Below are 23,378 nucleotides of genomic sequence, written 5' to 3' on the forward strand. Positions count from 1 at the left end.
AATGTTAACTAGAGTAAACAGCAGTTTAAACTTGTTAACTTTAGTTTGAAATGAGTTGTTGTTTTTGTAATGTTTGTAAAAAATGTAATTTTTGTTATTTTTTTTTTTGTTATATAATAAATTTAATTGAATTTTGTTTATTATTTTGAATTGTTAATTAGGTTTTTATTAGTTAAAATTGTAATTAATATTGTTATATTGTGTGTGTTTTGTAAGGTACTATATAGTAAATAGTAAGTTTTTTTTGTTTTTTTTTAATTAGTTAAAAGTTAGAATAAAGTTTTTTTTTTAATGGAATAATAATAAGTTAAATTGATGATTGTTGTTTTTTTTTTTTTGATTAAATTTATGATGTTTTGTTTTTTTTTTTTTGTTTGGTTATTTATTTTTTTTTGTTTTTTGCTTTTGCTTGCTGTTAGTTTGTTTTTTTTTTTGTTTTTTTTTTTTTATTAGTTTTTTTTTTTTTTTTTTTGTTTTTGTTTCCCTTTAAAAAAAATTTTATTTTTTTTTTTTTTTTTTTTTGTGTTGTGTTTTGTTTTTTTTTTTGTTTTTGTTTTTTTTTTTGTTGTTTTTTTGTTTTTTTTGTTTTGTTTTTTATTTTTTGCTGTGTTTTTGCTGTGTTTCAGTAAGTTTGCCTTTTGTGGATTAATGAGTTTTGGGGGAATTGTTTGATTTTAGTTGGTTTATTTTAGAGTGCTTTGTTTTGTTTTTGTTTTTGTTGTTTTTGTTTTTTTTTTTTTTTTTTTATTTTTTTTATTTAATTTTTTTTTTGTTTTTTTTTGTTTTTTTTTTTTTTTTTTTTGGTTTTTTTTGTTTTGTTTTTTATTAATTTTATTTTTTTTTTTTTTATTTTTTATTTTATTTTTTTTTTTTTTTTTTTTTTGTTTTTTTTTTTTATTTTTGAGATAGAATTTTTTTTTTAAGTTTTTTTTTTTGGTAGTTTAGAGATAATATGTGGATGATAAAAGAGTGTCTGGGCTGAGGGAGTTAATAGGATGAGCTTACAGAATGATAAGTTTTTTAGGCTTGCTTATGGGGCTACTGCTTGCTTGCTTGCTTGCTATAAGAAAAATGCTAAGAGCTGGAAGAACTGCCTGCTGCAATGTATTAAGATTGTATGCTGCTTAAAAAGAGCTTTGCTTGCCTGCCAATCAACTGACCCAGATGAGGACCTAAATATCAATGCATATCTATATCTATATCCATATATATCAAACTCTAATACTCCTGCTTCAACTTATTGAGTATTTAATGCAATGCAACTATTTTGGATACTTTCCAAAGTATAATGGACCAAATTTTGCTTTCAGGTACATATCTCCCATTGGTTTTAATTGAATATCATGTGCAAATCTCAGAGTAGATTTAGCCTAAATGTAAGATATTAAATACATTTACATATATTTCATTGTCTAATTCTGAGCTATACGTTAATATTAAAATCAATATAATAAATAATATAACAATAATAGTGCCATTCATTTTCCACAGTGAAAATAAATCCTGGAATAATATTTCTCTGTGTATACTATAATATTCAGAAGTTAGAGATAATCCTACAACTCACAATCAAACTCAAAAACTAGTTAAGTGTCATCTCTAATTTGTGAAAATACTACATTTAGGATAATAATCTCACTGTTATGTATTTGTTTATACCATTCATCTGAAATTATCAGGAAATTTTTCTTAAATTTTTATCTTTCTCTGCCAGACTGTTTTGTAAACAGATGATTTCCTTTTGCAGAGATTAGACAATTTTAAATTAGAATTGAACAAAGTTTTCTGGAAAGTTATTAGGTGAATTAAAAAGGAGGTAAAATGTAATTATGTCATTAGTTTAGGTTTCCTCAAAGGGGTGTCACTGTTCTCATTTAGAATTATAGAATCATAGACATGTCGGGCTGGAAGGGACCTCAAGAGGACATTTAATCCAACTCCCTCACGGAGATAGGATTAAGTATACCTAGATTATCCCTGACAACTGTTTATCTAACCTGTTCTTAAAAGTCTTCAGTGATTGGCATTCTGTAGTTTCCTTAGGTAACATGTTCCAGTGCTTAAATATCCCTTACAGTGAGAAAAATTTTAAAAGTTAGAGGTTTATCAGCAGGAATCTGTCTGCAAATAGATATATATTTTGGGCCAGATTTGCTCTCAGTTATTCAGATGTGAATAGGGGAATAATTCCACGTCCTTCAAGATGTCCTTCAGGATCAAATTTCTGCTCATAATTACTTTGGTGTAAATATAGAAATTGAGAGCAAAATTTAGTCGTACATTTTCATTTCTATGATTGAGAGCAGAATTTGACCCAATAAGTATGATTACATTTTTGCTTTGTGGAGTTTTGAGTGTCCAGAAATACTGAAGAAAATGGAACATTTTTAGGAGTTTGAGAAGTTCTGAGTGGATTGAATTAATGTGTTTATTTTTCATTTAGTGCTGTAATTATTCTATGAAAATAATTTTGGCTGATTCTTTAAAGCTTGCTAATGACCTCTGTCACAGGATGTCCATATTTTGCTAATATGGAGCAGATTCTCTTAGTCACATAAAGTAAAATTTTATTCCATGAGTAATCCCACTGATGTCAATAGGGGATATTCATGGTCAAGTGAGAGTAAGACTGGTTCATATATAAACTGTGGCCATAAAAATACCCAACCTACATTTAACATAGTGATAAAAATGTGTGTGTACAAAGTAATGTTTCCTTGTATAGAATATAACTAATAGAAATATAGATTTATAAAAAAATATATTTAATAAATAAAACTGCATTTTATTTTATATATTATATAAACTTTTGCCATGTTTAAAATGAATAATAATAGCAAAAATGTATGTGAACACAGTCTTGAAGTCCTTAAATCTCAATCTGAGATGGGAGTGAGACCTGCATATGTAGAATATATATATTTTCACCAACTGGGTGTATTATAAATGTAATGATACACTATATTTGTATCAAGGAAAAATTGATATTTTTCATATTTCAGACATAACTCTGTTCTCCACCATCCTCACCAAATATCATGTGAAAGAAAACAAACATTCTGTTTGACTCTGGCAACACTTTGTATAACAATTCCAAATGGTTAGCTTAGAATTGCTTATGTATGTTGAAAGTAAATTCTGCAGAGTTCATATAATTCACAAGTGATCATGCCTTAACCTAAGTTCTGAGATCTTTTCAGGAGCATCATGTACGCTTCTTCCAAATTTCTGAGCTCTGAGGCAGGATGCCAAAAGACTGCCATCTTCTTGGGTTGCTTCAAATAAAAATAACAAACAGTCCTCTTGACAATATAAAAGGCCACTGCTAAATCTTCCAAAGATGATTTCTAGTAGATGATTTAATGTCTTAGTAATAATGTGCAGTAAGCTGTGATGGTCAGGACTGTGGGTGAACTTTGACACTCTTGCTATTTCATATGCAAGGTTGTTCTAGAAACATATAGGACAAAAGACATCACTCAATGTCAAAAGACCCAATAGTTTTTTTCATGGATAAACTTAAGTTTTCTGATGGTCGATAGGAAAGGGAACTCATTTTTGTTGTTAGACTTGGATGTGCTCTGAGATTTGGTGGAATGTATTTTAGTAGCTGCAGGAAATATTTTTTAAATTTTTTTCCAAAAAAACCATAAAGAAAGGGATTCAAGCAATTGTTGAAGTAAGCTATGCAGATGGTGAAGGGCATAGCTGTATCCACAACATCAACAATTTGGCATTCTGTTATGATACCTAGCTGGATTAATACATCCAGAAAGGTAAACACTTGATGAGGAATCCAGGAAAAGAAGAAGAAAAGTACTATTGCCACAATCATCTTAAAAATCTCATCATTTCTGGTCTTGTTTTTCTGAATTTGGTAAGCTTTCTTCAGCGTCTTCCAGATTAAGGTGTAACTTGTTAAAATTATCAAAAAGGGAATTAAAAAACCCAACATGTTCTTAGATAAACCTAGCCCAACAGGCAGTGTTGTATTATGGGTTTTGTACCGAAAAGCACAAATTGTCATATTCATATTCTCGACAAAAAATACATCACGGTGAATTAGGACAGGCAAACTAGCCAATCCTGCTAGCAGCCAGATGCCAATGCAAGTTATTTTGGCAACAAGCATGGTGCGCTGAAGTCGGGACTTCATTGGATGTACTATAGCCAGGTAACGGTCAATGCTAAGACATGTGAGTAGAAACACACTGGCATACAGGTTGAAACTTACCACAGCTGATGCTAATTTACATAAACAATTGCCAAAAGGCCAGTGGTATTCCATGGCTGTGTAGGCTGCCCACAGTGGCAATGTCATTAGGAAACATAAGTCAGCCAGGGCTAAGTTCAACAGAAAGACACTAGCCACAGTCTTTAATTTCATGTAGAAGCAAATGACAATGACCACCAAGCTGTTCCCGAATATGCCTACAATAAAGATGATGCTGTAAACAGTTGGAACCATAATGTATATATAGGCATGCCTTCCTGAAACGGGGCAGTCAACATGGATTCTTTTAACAGTCCCTTCGGTAGATGAATTAAGGCTCATCTTGATCTCTTCAGTTGCAGGTTTGTTTCAGGCACAATATAAACTCTATCTGGGTGAAAAAGAAAAAAAAAATCATGAGTGAAGGTTTTTTGGGGGCTTTTTTGCAATTAAATTTCAAGACTGTACCTTATGTAGCAATGATGAATCCAATTCACTGAAGGAAATTTTAACTACACTTCTAAGGAAATGAGGACATGAGAAATTAATCTACTTTTCATTAACTGAACAGCTCCATCTGATTCAGTTGAAGTCTGGGTTACAGGCCAAATCCTTAATGAGCCCTTGTTCAGGCAAAATTCCTGTTGCAAACTGATGGGGAAACATTTTCCAGCTCTTTATATTTCTCTCGATGTGTGCTGTCTTCTCTTTGTATTAATGTACCCTGGGCTATACATGCCTATTTTATGTATTTAACACTACCAAAATCCTTGATTCTTTTAAACCTCATATCATTGTATTTATTCTATTTCATTTTACACTCCCCCGGCCATATCCTGCCATCATTCTTTATGAAATCAAAATTTCAGTGCACAAGTGGATGTCGGGATAGGGCCTTTGGTTAGTTTCAGGTGGAAGCAAACATTCAGTGGTGCAAACTCACAGGTCTATTTTCCCCAGACCCTTTGCACAAAACTCCCATTGATATTAACTGTTTCAATCCTGTAGTTGTTTCTTGCCTGGAACTCTTATTGTGTGAATTTCCCACTGAAGTCAGAGAATCTCTGTAATTGGACCTAGGTAGAAATAATATGCATGGAACAGGTAGAATATAGTTGTTGCTGCATAGGACCAAATATGGAGTACAATAAAAGCTGTGGTGATGATTAAATTCCCTAACCAAGTTTGCTCTCTCATTGAGCCAATGACGTACCTCAGCCAGCACTGTTCACTGATTTGGGATGAGAGATAAAGTCAGGTAATGAATTAAGGGCCTGATCAGCTCCCATTGAAATCCACAGGAATCTTTCTGGGGATTGGATTGAGCCTCTGCAACGCACTGCCCAATACCAAAGCAGTAACAAAAGAACAAACCCACCTATGGGAATCCTCAACACTGGCCCACAAACAGTATGAGGCAAAACTCAAACAAGGAACAAACACAATGCCCACAATGTGATACATAATGTCAGTGCTGTTCTGGAAGGTAAAAACCACCCCACTGCACTGCCAATTATCTACAGCAGGGGTAGGCAACCTATGGCACATGTGCTGAAGGCAGCACGTGAGCTGATTTTCAGTGACACTCACACTGCCTGGGTCCTGGCCACTGATCCAGGGGACTCTGCATTTTAATTTAATTTTAAATGAAGCTTCGTAAACATTTTTAAAACCTTATTTACTTTACATACAACAATAGTTTAGTTATATATTATAGACTTAGAGAGAGACCTTCTAAACACATTAAAATGTATTACTGGCACGTGAAACCTTAAATTAGATTGAATAAATGAAGACTCGCCACACCACTTCTGAAAGGTTGCCAACCTCTGATCTACAGGAAAAAAATATGTCTTCCCATCCCCAGAACTGGCAGTCAGCTGCTTCTCTAAGCAAACCAGAAGGTATGGTTTATATACCACACTCTTTAGTGGAGAACAGCAGGCTGAAACTGACAACACTCAAATGGAAAAGTATTACTTATAAGTTGCCTTAATGCATACTAAAGAAATGGGGAAAAGAAAGAGGATGTGTAGCTGTGTTCCACATTTTTCTGTGGCACTGTAAATAAAAAGGAAAGTTTTAATTTAGCATAAATGATTCTTTTATTTCTATGACACTATCTTTCTAATGTCATTGCAGTAAAGACTAAAGATAGTAAATTTCCATGGTTCCAAAAGTCCTTGCTTTCTGTTCCAGTTCAGTCATGGGAAAAAACTAATTTTAACCACCTAAATAAACTACTTTGAAATGCAGTGAGGATTTTGTATCTGTCCCGAACATATGTTTGGCTGCTCTCTGGAAGCCATGGCAAACGATATGAATTGTGTTGAAAAGATTTGCCTTGCAGCCTTCAGAGGTTTACCAGCATTTCTAACTCTCTGAACATGCACAAAAACCAGAAGGCCAGAGCCTCAGCCGCTATAAATTGTGATAGCTCCCTGGATTTCAATGGAACTATCCTCACTTACGCCTGCTGATGGTTCAGCCCACAAAATGTTTATTCTTACAAATTCTAAAATGATATTTCTCATAACATTTTAATTGTAAATGTAAAATTCTGAAGTGCTTACTCAGGAAATACTATTAAGAAGGTCAATAGGCACCCTCTGCTTCTCAACTGAACTGAACATGAGTAAGGTCTTTAGGATTTGGTTCAATAGTGATAGCTTCTTTTGAAAGGCAAGCTAAAACTCAGATTCAGTATAATTTTCAGTGAGGCTGCAACTTAAAGCGGAAATAGCTAATGACTATGCAAAAAAGCCTCCCTGTGATAACAGGCAGGTAATAAAAAAAACCCCAGCTAATTACATTTTAGAAGAATCTTCTGATATCCAGGCTACTTTTTCAATAATCATAAAAATGATGTGGCAAATGGACCAACTTACTCAGATGTCTTTTAGATTCTATACTTGGATGTCATGCCAGTCCATACAGTAAATATGATACATGTGCCATAGGCTAGAGTTTTATCTAAAGCTGTGAATTCAAGCTAGGTACTTATTTTGTTCTGTGGTATCTGTACTCTAATGTTCTTTTGACATAGTAATTTAAGCCTAATTTTTTAGGACTATTTGGAGGTTATATAGGCAGAACTGAGTGTGTCTTACAACTTAGTGGTTTGTTGCATTCACCAGGATTGTAAACACATAAACCGCTCACAAATTACACATCCCAGCCATTTGGATTGAAAAATTTGTCGTTTAATTGACAATGAAAAACAAATCTGTAAAAATCCAGGGCCAGATTGTTTTTGTCCCACACTGAAACCTTTAGAAAGGTTTCAGGGGAAGGAATCACAGTTCCATTACCTCTTCAGTTAGTGCCTAAATATGGATCTACGTGCCTAAATTTAGGTGCCCAAGTGTGAAAATTTTGACATAAATCTACTAAAAATATATCCAAGCAATGTAAACATGTGCAAGTTGTGTAAAATCTACCTTTGGCTTTGCTAGGGCCTCTACGGTGTGCACAAACAACTTATTTCTTAATGAATTGGAACCTCAGGGTGCAGTTACTAAATTATAACTGAAACAGGCAGAACATTTTCTCAACCACCTACAGACCAGCAAATTTTGCACCCAAATTAGTGGAAACTTACAAGATGACACAGCATTCACTTGACAAGTCTGTGAGGACCCTAGCTGACTATCATACCTAACTTGTGCCCGAAACACAGATTAATATATTGGCTTTACTCTTAAAACAACCTGGTAAATGTAAAGTCACTGTTACAAAAATGAATATGTCCCTAAACCACTGGGGCATTATAACTACTTTACTTCATTTAAAAAAAAAAGACATCTGCAGTACTGTACAGGCAACGGAAAACTTCAGGGACTAATACTGATACTTTGTTGTTGCTCATTATTTATACTACAGTAGCACCAGAGGTTCCAATTAAGATCATGATAAAAGTTTTAAACAGACATAGTGGGAGACACGTCCTGTCTCAGAGAGCTTAAAACCTAAATATACAAGACAGACAATGGGAGTATTATTTTCCCTTTTTTTTTAAAATGGGAAACTGAGACACAGAGAAATTAAAGCTCAGATTTTTAAAAGGTATTTAGGTGTTCTGCTCAGTGTTGCAACATCTATCTGATTTACAAGTCTATGGGCTTGTCTACACAGCCCTGCAGTTTGGACTGGGTGTGAATTGCAGCACACACCAAAGTGCTGCGCTGTATCTGCCCCATGTGGATCCTGTTGGCATGAAGTAAAAGGTACCTAGTTCGTACTAATGTAGTCCTGTTGGAAGAGGGCTAAGTTAACGCAAACTAGGTATCATGCTGGCAGTGTCCACATGGGGGAGTTACAGTGCAGCACTTTGGTGCACACTGCAGTTCACACCCCTGTAGTCCACACTATGCAGCGCAGCATAGAAATAGCCTCCGAGTATGTCTACACTGCAGTTGAAGGCCTGATTGCAGTTTGGGTAGGCATACCCATGCTAGCATGCCTAAAAACAGCAGTGAAGACACAGTGGCTCCTTACAAGCCCCCTTTGAATCCTGGGTAAAGCCTACGCAAGCTGCCATCACACCTCTGACTACAGTGTCAACATAGCCTAAGTCTCACTGAAAGTTAATGGGACTTAGGTTCCTAGGTACCCAAACCACTTTGGCCTTCCAGTGTTTAGCTGAGGAATGCCGAAAAACCTTTAAAAATCTGGGCCTAAGGGACTTGCCCAAGATCACACAGGAAATCAGGCAGAGCCAGGAATTGAATTAGATCTCCTGACGCTCAAGCCAGTGCTTTGAGCCACAAGACCATCCTTTTACTTTAATAGGTTGCTCTTTTCTAAAAATGTAGTGAGCCTCAAATATGTTTTTTTTTCCATGAGTAATGATCTATTAATGCTTCATTTATCCTCCTGATACACTTCCTTGTTCTAGGAATAATGCCGGACTTACAAAGCTGATTAATTAAAAAAAAGATAAAAGGGCAATTTCAAGATTTAGCTTCTTGGGAATTACACCAAGACTGGAATATCTAATTAAATGTAGCTTTAAATATAAAACTTTTACCAAGAACTACAATTAATTCCTCCCAATCTCAGCAACTCCTTCTGTAAATTACAATCTAGGTACCTCGTTTGTTACAAATGCCTCAAAAAACCCACCAAAAACAAAAACAACAACAACAAAACCCTCCCAACCAACCCTCAGTTATTTTTACCATTTTTTTTCCAAGCAAAAAACTCATGCTAAACCAGCTGGCACAACAAATACCTTATATTCTGATTATCAGTGGCATATTAACTTATTAACCCCCCAGGACTCAAATTCATGGCTGCCCATGCCTCACAAAATCTGGCATGTCACAGGTTTTAGCTTTGTGGCCAGTCACATTATCCAGATCCTATAAGGAAAATAGCAAATACTCCCCTGAAGCACACTGTGGAGCCACCCAACATGATGTGAACTCCTGTGAATACATATTTTTGTAGCTTGTGCTCTGCAACAATATGGTCCATCTTTTTATAACTTGCTTCAGCTCCAGGCTGGGACTGTACAGTCTGTTAGTCATTATAGCCTTTCTTCATTCATATAGAATCACAGAAGTATTGGACCAGAAGGGACCTCAATAGATCTAGTCAAGTCCCCGGCACTCAAGGCAGGACTAAGAGCAGGTCTACCCTACAGCCTAAGTCGATATAACTTACATCGCTCAGGGGTGTGAAAAAGTCTCCCCCATCCCCAAGCGACGCAAGTTTCATGCTGTCCACATTGGCGCTATGTTGGCGAGAGATGCTCTCCCACCGACATAGCTTCTTGACGAGGTGGAGTAATTGTGCCCATGGGAGAGCGCTCTCCCGGCGGCACAGCATGTCTTTCCCAGATGCACTACCGCGGTGCAGCTGCATGAATGCAGCTGTGCTGATGTAGCACTGTAGTGCAGATTTGCCCTAAGTAATAAGGCCATTTGCCCTAAGGCCATTCCTGACAGGTGTGTGTCTAACCTGTTCTTAAAAACCTCTAGTGATGGAGATTCCACAGCCTCCCTAGGTGATTTGTTCCAATGCTTAACCACCCTGACAGGAAGTTTTTCCTAATGTCCAACCTAAACGGCCCTTGCTGCAATTTAAGCCCATTGTTTCTTGTCCTATCCTCAGAGGTTAAGGAGAACAATTTTCTCCCTCCTCCTTGTAACAACCTTTATGTCCTTGAAAACTGTTATGGTCCCCTCCTCAGTCTTCTCTTCTCCAGTCTGAACAAACCCAGTTTTGTCAATCTTCCCTCATAGGTCGTGTTTTCTAGACCTGTAATCATTTTTGTTGCTCTCTTCTGGACTTTCTCCAGCTTGTCCACATCTTTCCTGAAATGTGGGGCCCGGTACTGGACACAATACTCCAGTTGAGGCCTTATCAGCATGAAGCAGAGTGGAAGAATTACCTCTTGTGTCTTGCTTACATCACTCCTGCTGATAAAAAAAAACAAAAACAGAAATCTGGGATGTATTTGCAACAGGGTTACACTGTTGACTCATATTAGCTTGTGATCCAGTATGACCCCCAGATCCCTTTCCGCAGTACTCCTTTCTAGGCAGTCATTTCCCATTTTGCACATGTGTAATTCATTGTTCCTTCCTAAGTGGAGTACTTTGCATTTGTCCGTATTGAATTTCATTCTCTTTACTTCAGACTATTTCTGCAGTTTGTCCAGATCATTTTGAATTTTATTCCTATTCTCCAAAGAACCTGCAACCCCTCCCAGCTTGGTATTCTCCACAAACTTTACAAGTGTGCTCCTTGTGCCATTGTCTAAATTGTTTATGAATATAAACCTAGCACTGATCTCTGCAGGACCCCACATGATATGCAGCTTCCAGCTTGACTGTGAACCACTGATAACTACTGATAACTACTCTATGGAAATGGTTTTCCAACCAATTATGCACCCATCTTATAGTAGCTCCATCTAGGCTATATTTCCCTAGTTTGTTTATGAGGAGGTCATGTGGGATAGTATCAAAAGCCTTACTAAAGTCAAGATATACCACATCTACTACTTCTACTCATCCACAAGACTTGTTACCCTGTGAAAGAAAGCTATTAAGTTGGTTTGACATGATTTGTTCTGGACAAATCCATGCTGGCTGTTAGTTATCACCTTATTATCGCTTAGGTGTTTGCAAATTGATTCCTTAATTATTTGCTCCATTATCTTTCCGGGTACTGAAAATATCAGACCAGTCAGCTTAATTCCCCAGGTTGTCCTTATTCCCCTCTTTATAGACTGGCATATATATTTGCCCTATTCCAGTCCTATGGAATCCCTTCTGGTCTTCCATGAGTTTTCGAAGATAATTGCTAATGGCTCAGATATCTCCTCTGTCAGTTCTAGGATGGATGAATTTCATCAGGCCCTGCCAACTTGAAGACATCTAACTTGTCTAAGCAATTTTTAACTTTTGTTCTTTTCCTATTTTAGCCTCAGACCCTACTTTATTTTCACTGGCATTCACTATGCCAGATGTCCAATTGCTACTAACCTTTCTGGTGAAAACTGAAACAAAAAAAGACATTTAACACGTCTATCATTTCCACGTTTTCTGTTATTGTCTTTCCCCCGTCATTGAGTAATTGGCCTTCCCTGTCCTTGGTCTTCCTCTTGCTTCTAATGTATTTGTAGAATGTTTTCTTGTTCCCCTTGATGTCTCTAGCTAGTTTAATCTCATTTTGTGCCTTGGCCTTTCTAATTTTGTCCCTACAGGCTTTATATTCATCCTTTGTAATTTGACCCATTTTCTACTTTTGTATGACTCTGTCTTGAGTTTTAGATCATTGAAAATCTCCTAGGTAAGCCAGGGGGGGTCTCTTGGCATACTTCCTATCTTTCCTACACTGTGGGGTAGTTTGATCTTGTGCCCTTACATAATATCTCTTTAAAAAACTGCCAGCTCTCTCAAACTGTTTTTCCCTTAGGCTTGTTTCTCATGGGATCTTATCTACCAACTCCCTGAGTTTGGTAAAGTCTGCCTTCTTGAAATCCATCGTCTTTTTATTCTGCTGTTGTCTCTCCTGTCATTCCTTAGAGTCATGAATTCTGTCATTTCAGGATCACTTACCAATAGACACTTATAGATTTGAAGGCCAGAAAGAACAATTATCATCCATTATATCATCTAGTCTGACCTCTTGTATGCTAGCTAAGAACCTGAATCTACCAGTGTTGTGCTGAGTTGGACCTTACTCCATGAGCAGACCCACTGATTCCAAGTAGTAAGGTCCTACTCTATGTGTGTAAGGTTGGTGGAATTGTGACATAAGATATGTATTGAATACAACTGTGGATTTCATAGCAAATAGTCAAGTCATGTCTAATGCAACATGTGGTAGATGTCCCTCTGCAGAGGGTTTAAGTATTTTCCTCTCAAAACAGGTTGCAGCTTTTATGGTTGTGCAGTCCATGAATCTTGAAGCATTTCTAATAACCAGCAGGAATACCGGGCTCTCTCTGTAGATTGGCCCCACCTTTGGAATTTATTCCCTTTGGCAACGCACCACATAGTTTAGTGTGCTTTGGGGTATGCATCAGTATTTAGGTTTTGACTTCCCCTTTCTGCTCAAATGGTGGCTAATGTTTCTGGTGAGAGCGGTGGCCTTGATTAATGCTAACTATTGTTATCTGTGTTTTAAATGTTTGTAAATAAGCACCTACCTTAAATGTTCTAAAATTCATTACAATCAGCAATAAAATCAAGTTTGTTAATTTGAGCCTGACCCTGTAAGTTTGTGAGCACTTTCTGTGAGGTACTGAATGGCCACAACTCCCTTTGAAGTGAGGAGGGAAATAAGGAAGTTCAGCATTTCATAAGTAGAATCAGGGCCTTGGTCAGGAAAGAGTTTTTTGAAATGCTGTACATGAATACTAAATTAAAACAGCCATTTCAAAGTTAACAGATCAAGCTCATTTCTGGTGTAACACCACTGATTTCAGCAGAGTTACACCAGGGATGAATTTGGCACATTATCATCTTCAAAATATATCAAACAATTGCAAATATTTTATTAATTATTCAAATGCACATGTACAAAAAAGGAAAATATGCTAATTCTAATGACAAAATGAGAAATACCAAAATAATACAGAGCTGAGGAAGTGGAGAGTGGAGAAAGAGATTATTAAGGAGGAATAAGGTAAGAAACTTAGTTTTGTTGCATTTTCCTTATAAGAGATTTTGATGCATCAGAAAGAAAAGAATGTTTTTGTGGATATATTTGAAGTGTTAGAAACACACACAATAGCTTTGTAAAGTGTTTGCATGCAATAGGAATATGGAAGGACGTTTCCTTTGAGTGCAAATAAAGAATGTGGACCATGTCTTCCTAGGAGAAACAGATGTGTAAATTTCCCTTGATTGACTAACAGTGACACACTTGTAATCTTATCACCTGGCTGTATGTTGTGCTCTATATATTTGAGAGCACAAATGGCTTTATATCACTGTGAGACTGAATTTCTGAATGGCCTGACATCTTAAGTTCTCGTAAGGAAAGCATTGCTAATGCTCAAATGGGACTTTTACAGTCTAAGGAACTCTTAATGTTTCAAAAGAAGACACAGTTGGTTTTGCTTCTCAGGAGATGCACATCCCCCTCACTGCTCTGGAAACTCTAAAGCAATAGAAAAAGCTTGAAACCTGAAGTGGAAACTCATTCCTTCTGAAGAGCTACTCAAGATGGCAGCTCTGAGAGATGTGATGGAACATCATCGTTGATATCAATTCCTTGCAGTGAACTGTGCTCTTTCTTTGCTAGACATCACTGGGGTTTAGTTACATTAAAGCTATACAGAATAGAATACGTTAATGTGGGGACACTTCACCTACTGCAATCTGCATCATTACCTCATCAATGAGTGCCAAAGCATCAAAATAATCTGAATGGTGCATAAAAGACAAACACAGAGGCTGCAGACAGACAGATTTTACTCTAGCCAGTGCCTGGGAACTTTAAGGGTGACATGGCAGTAGCGTTTGCTAAAAGGATTGATTTCAAGTGACTGAGAATAGGGGGTGGGGGCTGCTTCAGAGTCAATCTCTAAGCTAAGTGTCTGGTGAGCTGCTAATCCTTGTTGTACATTACTGTCCTGTTTGACCTTTTATTTTTTTAATTACAATGATTATAATAAGTCACTGGTAATGCAGGGTTTCAGACTGTTCTACTAGCTATTATTTACCACTCTATTCATTTCCTGTGTTGGATGAGCATGCATCCTAATTAAACTGCCTGTGGTAACAAGGCAGGATGCTGGGCCCAGGCAAGGTAAATAGTGCTTTGCCAACTGAAACATAAGATGAGATACCACTGACTCCAGCTTCCTGTGAAAACTTCATTAGCTATAAATGGGTAACCAGATGTCACAAGTAAGGTTTGAAACAAACAAACAAAAATGCTTTCAATATTTGTGCTTTGGCACTGACTATCGATACAGGCAGACCCAGCCTTAAGGATTTAGCTGTATTACAGTAGGTAATACGCCCTTTTTCTTCTCCTGATGCTGGCTGGGTTATCTGTTCCCCCTGTAAATGAGAAATAAGACTTCTCTGTGTTTATCAGGATGAAATCTTCTTTTCACATGAGAGGGCTGTGGATTTAACTCAGAGTAAACTTCCTGAGACAGGCTGGAAAACATTTTGGAATATGTTCTATAATAAAAAGTGTTTGTTTATTGTTCCTTTTTTAAAAAACTCTGTCCCAGGTAGTCTTGCTTTCATTCCTTCTCTAGGTCTGTTGTAACTGGTTGCTGCAAAACTATTAAGGTTTTACAAGCTTTTTATTTCATTGTCCTTTTCCTATACAGCAGTATAAACAGTATGTTCATCCCCACAGCCATAAGTGACTGTACTTTCTTCCACCTCATATGATCACAAATTCATCCTCCTTTCCTGCTTATCTCCCAGGACCTCGCTTCTCACGGCAATGAGACAGACTGCATCCTGTAAACACTCTGCCACCAACTAGGACCAAAGCCTACCCACAGAAAAAAGTAGGTGGTGGTAGAATTCTTGTTTAACAAACACAGATACAAAAGATAAAGTAGCAGATGTATTTTTTCTGCCAAAATATCTTGTCATGTACAGGCAGAGAGGAGTGTCATTAAGTACAAGTGCTTAAATAGGATAAGTTAACGAAGGGCGGTCTGAATTCTAAAGAGCCCTGTGATTGCTCCTCTGCCCAGACTTATGGTACAGAGGGAAGACTTGATGGTGAAGCCTGATGAGCACTGCTGGAGAGGCTGCTTCCTCTAGGTTGCTGGGTCAATCCAGTACAAGTCAATAGAAGCAAAAAATGTTAACAGTATGATGGCTACTCAGTGGCCTATCTAGAACAAGCTGCTGTTTTCAGACTGTTCCCTAGTGGGCAGCTTTCCATGTAACAGCTGTAACTTGCAGTTCAAGATAGAAACATGTTCGGTTTCTCAGATTTAAAGATGAGTTTATTTTAAAAATATATTTTTTAGTATATATAGTAGGCTGATGGGCAAACTATGTGGCCTGGTCTCACTTTAGTTACAATCCTAAATAAGAATTTGCAAATAGATGCAGGGGATTTTCTTTCTTATTTTCTGTGTACTTGTTCAGCTCCAGCTAAAGCCTATCCCAAACCCAGCAGGGATTGAGCTGAACCATGGGGTTTCCCCTGCGGTTACAATTCCTGGATTTCAAGAGCTCCTGTGGGGCTACCACTGAAGCCAGGGAGTCCGGCTCTTCTCCTCTGCTCTCAGTGCTCATCCTAGTGGCATCCAGCTGGCATGGAACAACCAGGTGGGAGAACAGGCAGCAGCAGCCTCAGGGCCTTGCTGGCAGAGGGGCAGAGACTGGAATGGAGGGTGGCAGGGGTTCAAATGGGATCAGAATGCAGCTCTGATCAGAACTAAGTGCCAGAGACTTTCCCAGGGCTGTTTCGTATAGGTTTTTAGGGAGCTATGGCATGCGCCCTCTTCTGGCAAGACATGAACGCCTCAGACCTGTCAAGTTTAACCTGCTGTTCAGCCACAATCTGCCCTTCTGCTGGTTCAGGGATTTCTACCCTTCCCCCCAACAAATGGCTCCTTAGGTCTCTCTAGTCCAGAGTTACTGCTGAGGAGCCCACATGTAGGCTGAGGAGACTGTAAGAAATGTGTTCCTGCCGTTAAATCACACCATGTAATTATAAGTATTGTAGTCTTCCTATTTGCATGGGCTTTACAGTCACGTGACAGCCTCCCCACGTTTCACGATGCTTAGTGCCTAAGACTTTAACCTTTTACAAATGTAATCATGAAGAATAGAATTAGAGAAATACAATACAGAACTAGAAGCTTTTCTCCAGATATACTCATTTGTATCATACAAGCAAACAGAAAAGCAGCTTTGATAATAATTGTTGAATTTGTTGCTGCTTGGGCACATTTTGGAATAATTAGATAAAACAGTGATTTGGCATGTGAGTCACCAGAAATCCCAGGAACTATATGCCTTCCTGTCCATTTCTAACGTATTTGGACTCTTTCACTAAGCAATTACCATAATCACATGAGAACTCACTACCAGTATTATTTAAGTGCTTTCTTTCTGCTACAATCTTTTGAATTGGATTAAGCTACTTTTTGGTTTTATGTTTCACAAGTATTAGTGAATGTATGTCCTTGTATTGACTGTTAAAATGTACTGTGTAAAAGTACTATTGTTTGAAAAGCAATGTCTATTTGTAAGATCTGCATTGATATGCTTTTGGCTGACCCTGTGCTACTCTCATGTATGCTCCAGTCCATGTATACGAGTATATAATCCCAGTGAGCTCAGCAGGACTACTCCTGTGTGTTCAAGTGTTTGCAGAATTGGGGCCCTAACTTGCAGTCATTATTTTGGTTGCTTTCTTTCATTGTGTTTCTATTTCAGGGCCGCCCAGAGGATTTAGGGGGCCTGGGGCAAAGCAATTTCAGGGACCCCTTCCATAAAAAAAAAGTTGCAATACTATAGAATACTTTATTCTCGTGGGGGCCCCTGCGGGGCCTGGGGCAAACTGCCTCACTCCCCCTGCCCCCCACCGGGGCAGCCCTGTTCTATTTAGGCTTTGTAAGAATGACACAATTAGGCTAATTACTTGTGTACTCTACATACTTGGTTAATATTTTCAGCTGAAGTAATGCATGAGTAGAAAGAGTGAGTTATTGCTTGCCCTGGACAGTTAGATGATCTAAATACCATTTTTTTTAGATCAAAATATTTTAAATCTTAAAATTTTCAGTTTGTGATGAGAGCTTTCAAATATGTGACAACAGTTTTTAAGCTGCCATGGTAAAAGCTGGGCTGCTTTATGGTGCCAGTTTTTCATAATCAGCAAACTGCAAGGGTGAGGCCTGACATCTTAGGAGGATGTGAATTTCTCCATTAGAGTGAAACACTGACTTTCCTTGTCAAATTAGCTTTCATGATATTGGCTCTTGAGTAGCAGAGGCCCAGCTATTGTTAGCCTGTAAACTGGTACACTTTGTGATGCCGAGAACTCTCCTCTATATTTATCTCCTTCTACATACTTCAGTACTTAGAAAAATCAAATTATTTTCATTTCTTGCTTTTCTTCCTTACTTCCAGTTTTTCATACTCCCCCCCCCCATCTGCTTTCCTGACTTTGATTAATTTTTTAACTTCGTTACCAAACCTCATTCAACTTTGCTCAGTTTTATCTGTGAAAGTTTCTGTAAGGGAAAAGTGCAGATTAATGTGCATACTCTGTGGGAAATCATCTGCTTTCAGAAGGAGTAACCAGGGTTGAAATTATGGGGAAGGTATTTTGAAGGATTTTTTTTTTTGGAATGGAAAAGCAATAGGAAGAAGATAATAGCAATAATCATAGTGATGCTGTTTAATTTGCTCTGAAATCTATTCACACTATGTAGGACATTCTGACCACTAGAGGTCTGTATTTCCTATTTTAAAAAATATAAAAAAACTGTTTTTTTATTCTCAAGTGTCATCATTCAGTGTCAACCCCAGAATGTTGTTTACATGAAGAATTGCTTCAAAGACACAAACACAGTACAAAAAAGTACTATCCTTAAGTTTTGCATTTAAGCACCGAAGAGTATAGCAGAGAGAGCAATTTTAGGATGGATTATAGGACATAATAGTTGTTTTCTCTCTCCAATTGCTATTAATTTAGGATAGTCCTGGTTTTGCTGACATTTAACCCAATATCCTGTTCGAGTAAATCATGGAGCAACATCCTGACATTTGTTTTCCCAAAGACACATGGAGTTTGACCTCCCCAAATTTCCTGATGCAAATTTTAAAAAATGTATTTGCAGTCTGGGAAAAGATTATAGTTCCCTATAAAATTGTAAATGAAAATACTTGGCAACTAAATATTATTCTGTAAGATTTTTAGTTCTTTGTTATTAATTATACAGCATGTTTTTTTCAAATGCCAGCCAGAGAATAATACTGAAAGTAATTTTAGCTAATTCTAGGTCTACTTGACTTAAACATTCATTTTCCTATTTAGTGGGTGGTGTTTTTGTTGTTGAAGTTGTATGAAGATTCCACTTCAGATCTACTGTGGTTGTTATTAAAAAAAAAAAAAAAAGCACCATTTTTTTAAATTGGGATTTTGGAAAAGTACATGGCAATGTGATTCTATATTGATTTTTAGTACCCACACTGTCAATTTTAGATTTAAAGGTCTTAACATATTTAATTTCCTGTAAAATCAGTTTCAGGTTTTAAAATAATAGTTGTCTGATTTCCCCTCCTTCTGTTTACACACCTCTCACATTAACCCTTGGGGCCCTCGTGAGACATGATGGTGTTTATATAATTGTTCTACTAAAATAATTCTCTTTTGAGCTAGGCAGTCTGCCAGTCCCCATTAAAGTAAACATCATTGTAACACTTTCCTCCATACGAGACTTCTAAATCTAGGGGGAGGTGAACTTCTGTAGTAGTTGATTGCTACAATGGTATTTATTTATTTGGGGACTGGAAGACTATCATGTCAATAGAGGAACAATAGGGAACCACAAGTGAGTTATATTACTTCATGCCAGACAAACAAATAAATTGTGTATTCTACTTTTCACTACCATGTCTCATGTTTGTGTCCAATAAGGTGGTTATGTTCTGTCTGATGGTGAATCCTTATAGAGTTAAGGAATGACGCATTGTATCTCAGATCCAGCAAAAACAGCAATATTTTTGAGAGAAAACAAAGGGATCTGAGAAAATGGGGGATGATGGGGGTGGGGAGAAGGGTTGGACATCTGTGGTGGCTGTAAAACCCAAGGTGAACGGATGTCACCAGTGCCACCAATTTTCTAGGCTGTTTAAAAGACAGAATAAAGAAAAAAAGGCTTTCACCTGCACAGGCCCAAATTCCGCACTTTGCATGAGAGTGGACTGTGGCAAAAGTCAGCAGGAACAACAGACCTCACCTAAATGCTGGGGTGGGGGACACATCTGCACTTTTGCAGAGGAACAATCCAAGAGGCTCTCCTTGGGAATTTCTCCCAAAGTAATGTCATTGGAGGAGGACTGGATTTGCCCCTTCCCCCCACCAACACACATAATGAGTTCTTCTGCCCCCAGAAGCCAGCAGATCCTCCAGGATTCAGAGGAAACAAGGAACATCTGCATAGAGGGCCTGTGCTTTGAGGCTCCAATACCCTGCTCACTCCAGTATCCTAGCTGTGCAGCTCCAATAGGAATACATTGACAGAGCCTCTGTTGCCAAAGTTCCACAAGGTTCAGCCTGAAGCAGCATTCTTTCTTTCTAGTAATCTACATTCATGAGAAAATAAAGAGATGAAACGGGAAAAAAAAATCTGCAGGGATTGGTGAGGAGAATGCAGCAATTACAGCCTTATTTCCAGCCCACCCTCTTATCATAGAATCATAGGAATGGAAGGGACCTCAAGAGGTCATCTAGTCCAGCCCCTGCACTCAAGGCAGGGCCGAATATTATCTAGACCATGCCTGTCAGGTGGTGTTTGTCTAACCTGCTCTTAAAAATATCCAATGACAGAGATTCCACAACCTCCCTAGGCAATTTATTCCAGTGCTTAACCATCCTATTAACCAACCTAAACTACACTTGGTGCAATTTAAGCCCATTGCTTCTTGTCTTATTCTCAGAGGTTAAGAACAACAATTCTTCCTCCTCCTTATAGTAGCCTTTTATGCTCTTGAAAATTCCCCTCTCCCCCTGTCTTCGCTTCTCCAGATTAAACAAACCCAATTTTTTCAATCTTCCTTCATAAAGGTCTTCCTTCTAGACCTTAAATCATTTTTGTTGCTTTTCTCTAGACTTTCTCCAATTTCTACACATTCTTCCTGAATTATGGTGCCCAGATCTGGACACAGTACTCCAGTTGAGGTCTTATCAGCATGAAGTAGAGTAGAAGAATTACTTCTTGTGTCTTGCTTACAACACTCTGGCGGATACATCCCAGATTGCTGTTCAATTTTTTTTGCAACACTGTTACCTCATTTAGCTTGTGATCCACTATGACCCTCAGCTCCTTTTTCGCAGTACTCCTTCCTAGGCTGTCATTTCCCATTTTGTGTGTGCAACTGATTGTTTCTTCTTAAGTGGAGTACTTTGCATTTGTCCCTATGGGATGAAATTCAATTTACTTCAGACCATTGCTCTAGTTTGTCCAGATCATTTTGAATTTTAATCCTATCCTCCAAAGCACTTGCAACCTCCGAACTTGGTATTGTCTGCAAATTTAATAAGTGTATTCTCTGTGCCATTATCTAAATCACTGATGAAGACATTGAACAGAACCCTAGGTGTGCTTCATCACTGCTCTCTCTCGGCATGGACCTGGCCATTCTGAAAGCCAAGAAGTTGGAATGGGATGAGTGACACACCTGCCGCGTATGGGGCAGGAGAGAGCTGCATGGGCATCTTGGGACAAAGTCATGCCTCCATCATGTCAAAATCATAGGGCCTGACTCCCATTTGACATCAGTGGACTTTTGATCAGGCCCTTAAGGCAGGACTAGCCAAGTATTAACAACATTTATTCAGAAAAGTTTTCGCTTTAGTAAAACATCTTGTTACTATTAAAAGGCAGAAATAATGTTTAGTAATACTACACTGTATCAGTAAAAAAGTGTTCTAAATTGCCTACACATTTGTTGTGAGTAGGGCTGTCAAGTGATTAAAAAATTAATCATGAATAATCATGCAATTAAATTGCGAATAATTGTGCGATTAATCAGGCTGTTAAACAATAATAGAATACCATTTATTTAAATATTTGTGGATGTTTTCTACATTTTCAAATATATTTATCAATTACAACACAGAATAAAAAGTGTACAGTGCTCACTATATTATTATTACAAATATTTGCCCTGTAAAAAACAATAAAAATAATGTTTCAATTCACCTAAATACAAGTACTGTAGTGCAATCTCTTTATAATGAAAGTTGAACTTACAAATGTAGAATTATGTACCAAAAAATAACTGCACTAAAAAACAAAACAATGTAAAACTTCAGAGCCTACAAGTCCACTCAGTCCTACTTCAGCCAATTCCTCAGACAACTACTTTGGTTACAATTTGCAGGAGATAATGCTGCCTATTTCTTGTTTACGATGTAACCTGAAAGTGAGAACAGGCGTTCACATGGCACTGTTGTAGCCGATGTTGCAAGATATTTATATGCCAGATGCGCTGAAGATTCATATGTCCCTTCATACTTCAACCACCTTTACAGAGGACATGTGTCCATGCTGATGACGGGTTCTGCTCAATAACAATCCAAAGCAGTGCAGACCGACACATGCTCATTTTAATCATCTGAGTCAGATTCCACCAGCAGAAGGTTGATTTTCTTTTTTGGTGGTTCGGGTTCTGTAGTTTCCGCATCGCAGTGTTGCTCTTTTAAGACTTCTGAAAGCATGCTCCACACCTTGTCCCTCTCAGATTTTGGATGGCACTTCAAATTCTTAAACCTTGGGTCGAGTGCTGTAGTTATTTTTAGAAATCTCACATTGGTACCTTTGTGTTTTTTGTCAAATCTACTCTGAAAGTGTTCTTAAAATGAACATTTACTGGGTCATCATCTGAGACTGCTATAACATGAAATCTATGGCAGAATGCGGGTAAAACAGAATAAGAGACATACAATTTTCCCCCAAGGAGTTCAGTCACAAATTTAATTAATACATTATTTTTTAATGAGTGTCATCAGCATGGAAGCATGTCTTCTGGAATGGTGGCCAAACCATGAAGGGGTATATGAAAGTTTAGCATATCTGGCACATACACACCTTACAATGCTGGCTACAAAAGTGCCATGCAAATGCCTGTTCTCACTTTCAGGTGACATTGTAAATAAGAAGCAGGCAGCAATATCTCCTGTAAATGTAAACAAATTTGTTTGTCTTAGCGATTGGCTGAACAAGAAGTAGGACTGAGTTGACTTGTAGGCTCTGAAGTTTTACATTGTTTTGTTTTTAGTGCAGTTATGTAACAAAAAAAATCTACATTTCTAAGTTAAGCTTTTACGATAAAGAGATTCCACTACACTTCTTGTATGAGATGAACTGAAAAAAACGACTACTTTTGTTTATAATTTTTACAGTGCAAATATTTGTAATAAAAAATATAAAATGAGTACTGTGCACTTCGTATTCTATGTTGTAATAGAAATCAGTATATTTGAAAATGTACAAAAACAAAAAATATTTAATAAATGTCAGTTGGTATTCTATTGTTTAACAGTGCGATTAATGGTGATTAATTTTTTTTTAATAGCAGTTAATCTTTTTGAGTTAATCGCATGAGTTAACTGCTATTTAATCAACAGCCCTAGTTGTGAGTAAACTACAGAGTGGTAATTCCACATATGGAAACTACATCAGTTGTAACCAAAAGTTTCATCATTGTTACAATTATGCCTTTGCACTAATACTTACAATGTCCAGGAACATTATATGTTTTTCTTCACATTTAGCAGCATATAGTTAATGCTACATAGACCTAGGAGCTGTAATTTCCCATCTCTCATTTGTGCTCTCCTGCCAGAAGTTGGGAAATCCTGATATACAATTTATATTCATACATGATAGATGGCACAACCCTAGGATTGTGCAACTTTAATGGTATTTAGACATTAACACTAAACTGACTTTTTGTTTTAAAATACTTTTATATATATA

At 37.3% G+C, this 23,378-nt stretch overlaps 1 protein-coding gene across 2 annotated transcripts in view; it reads right to left on the minus strand.

The window, feature by feature from the left end:
- Positions 1 to 2,817: 2,817 nt before the first annotated feature.
- Positions 2,818 to 23,378, minus strand: part of AGTR1 (angiotensin II receptor type 1) — a 44,900-nt gene continuing 24,339 nt past the window's right edge. Inside the window, exon 2 of one of the 2 annotated variants that reach the window (XM_039488835.1) lies at positions 2,818 to 4,600. In XM_039488835.1, coding sequence (XP_039344769.1) covers positions 3,476 to 4,555 — 1,080 coding nt within the window. In that variant the 5' untranslated portion in view covers positions 4,556 to 4,600 and the 3' untranslated portion in view covers positions 2,818 to 3,475. Of the gene's footprint in view, positions 4,605 to 23,378 lie in introns of both variants that reach the window. The other variant, XM_039488834.1, reaches the window with a different exon arrangement.

This window comes from Mauremys reevesii, linkage group 9 (assembly GCF_016161935.1).
Source record: "Mauremys reevesii isolate NIE-2019 linkage group 9, ASM1616193v1, whole genome shotgun sequence".
NCBI classification, from domain to species: Eukaryota; Metazoa; Chordata; order Testudines; family Geoemydidae; genus Mauremys; species Mauremys reevesii.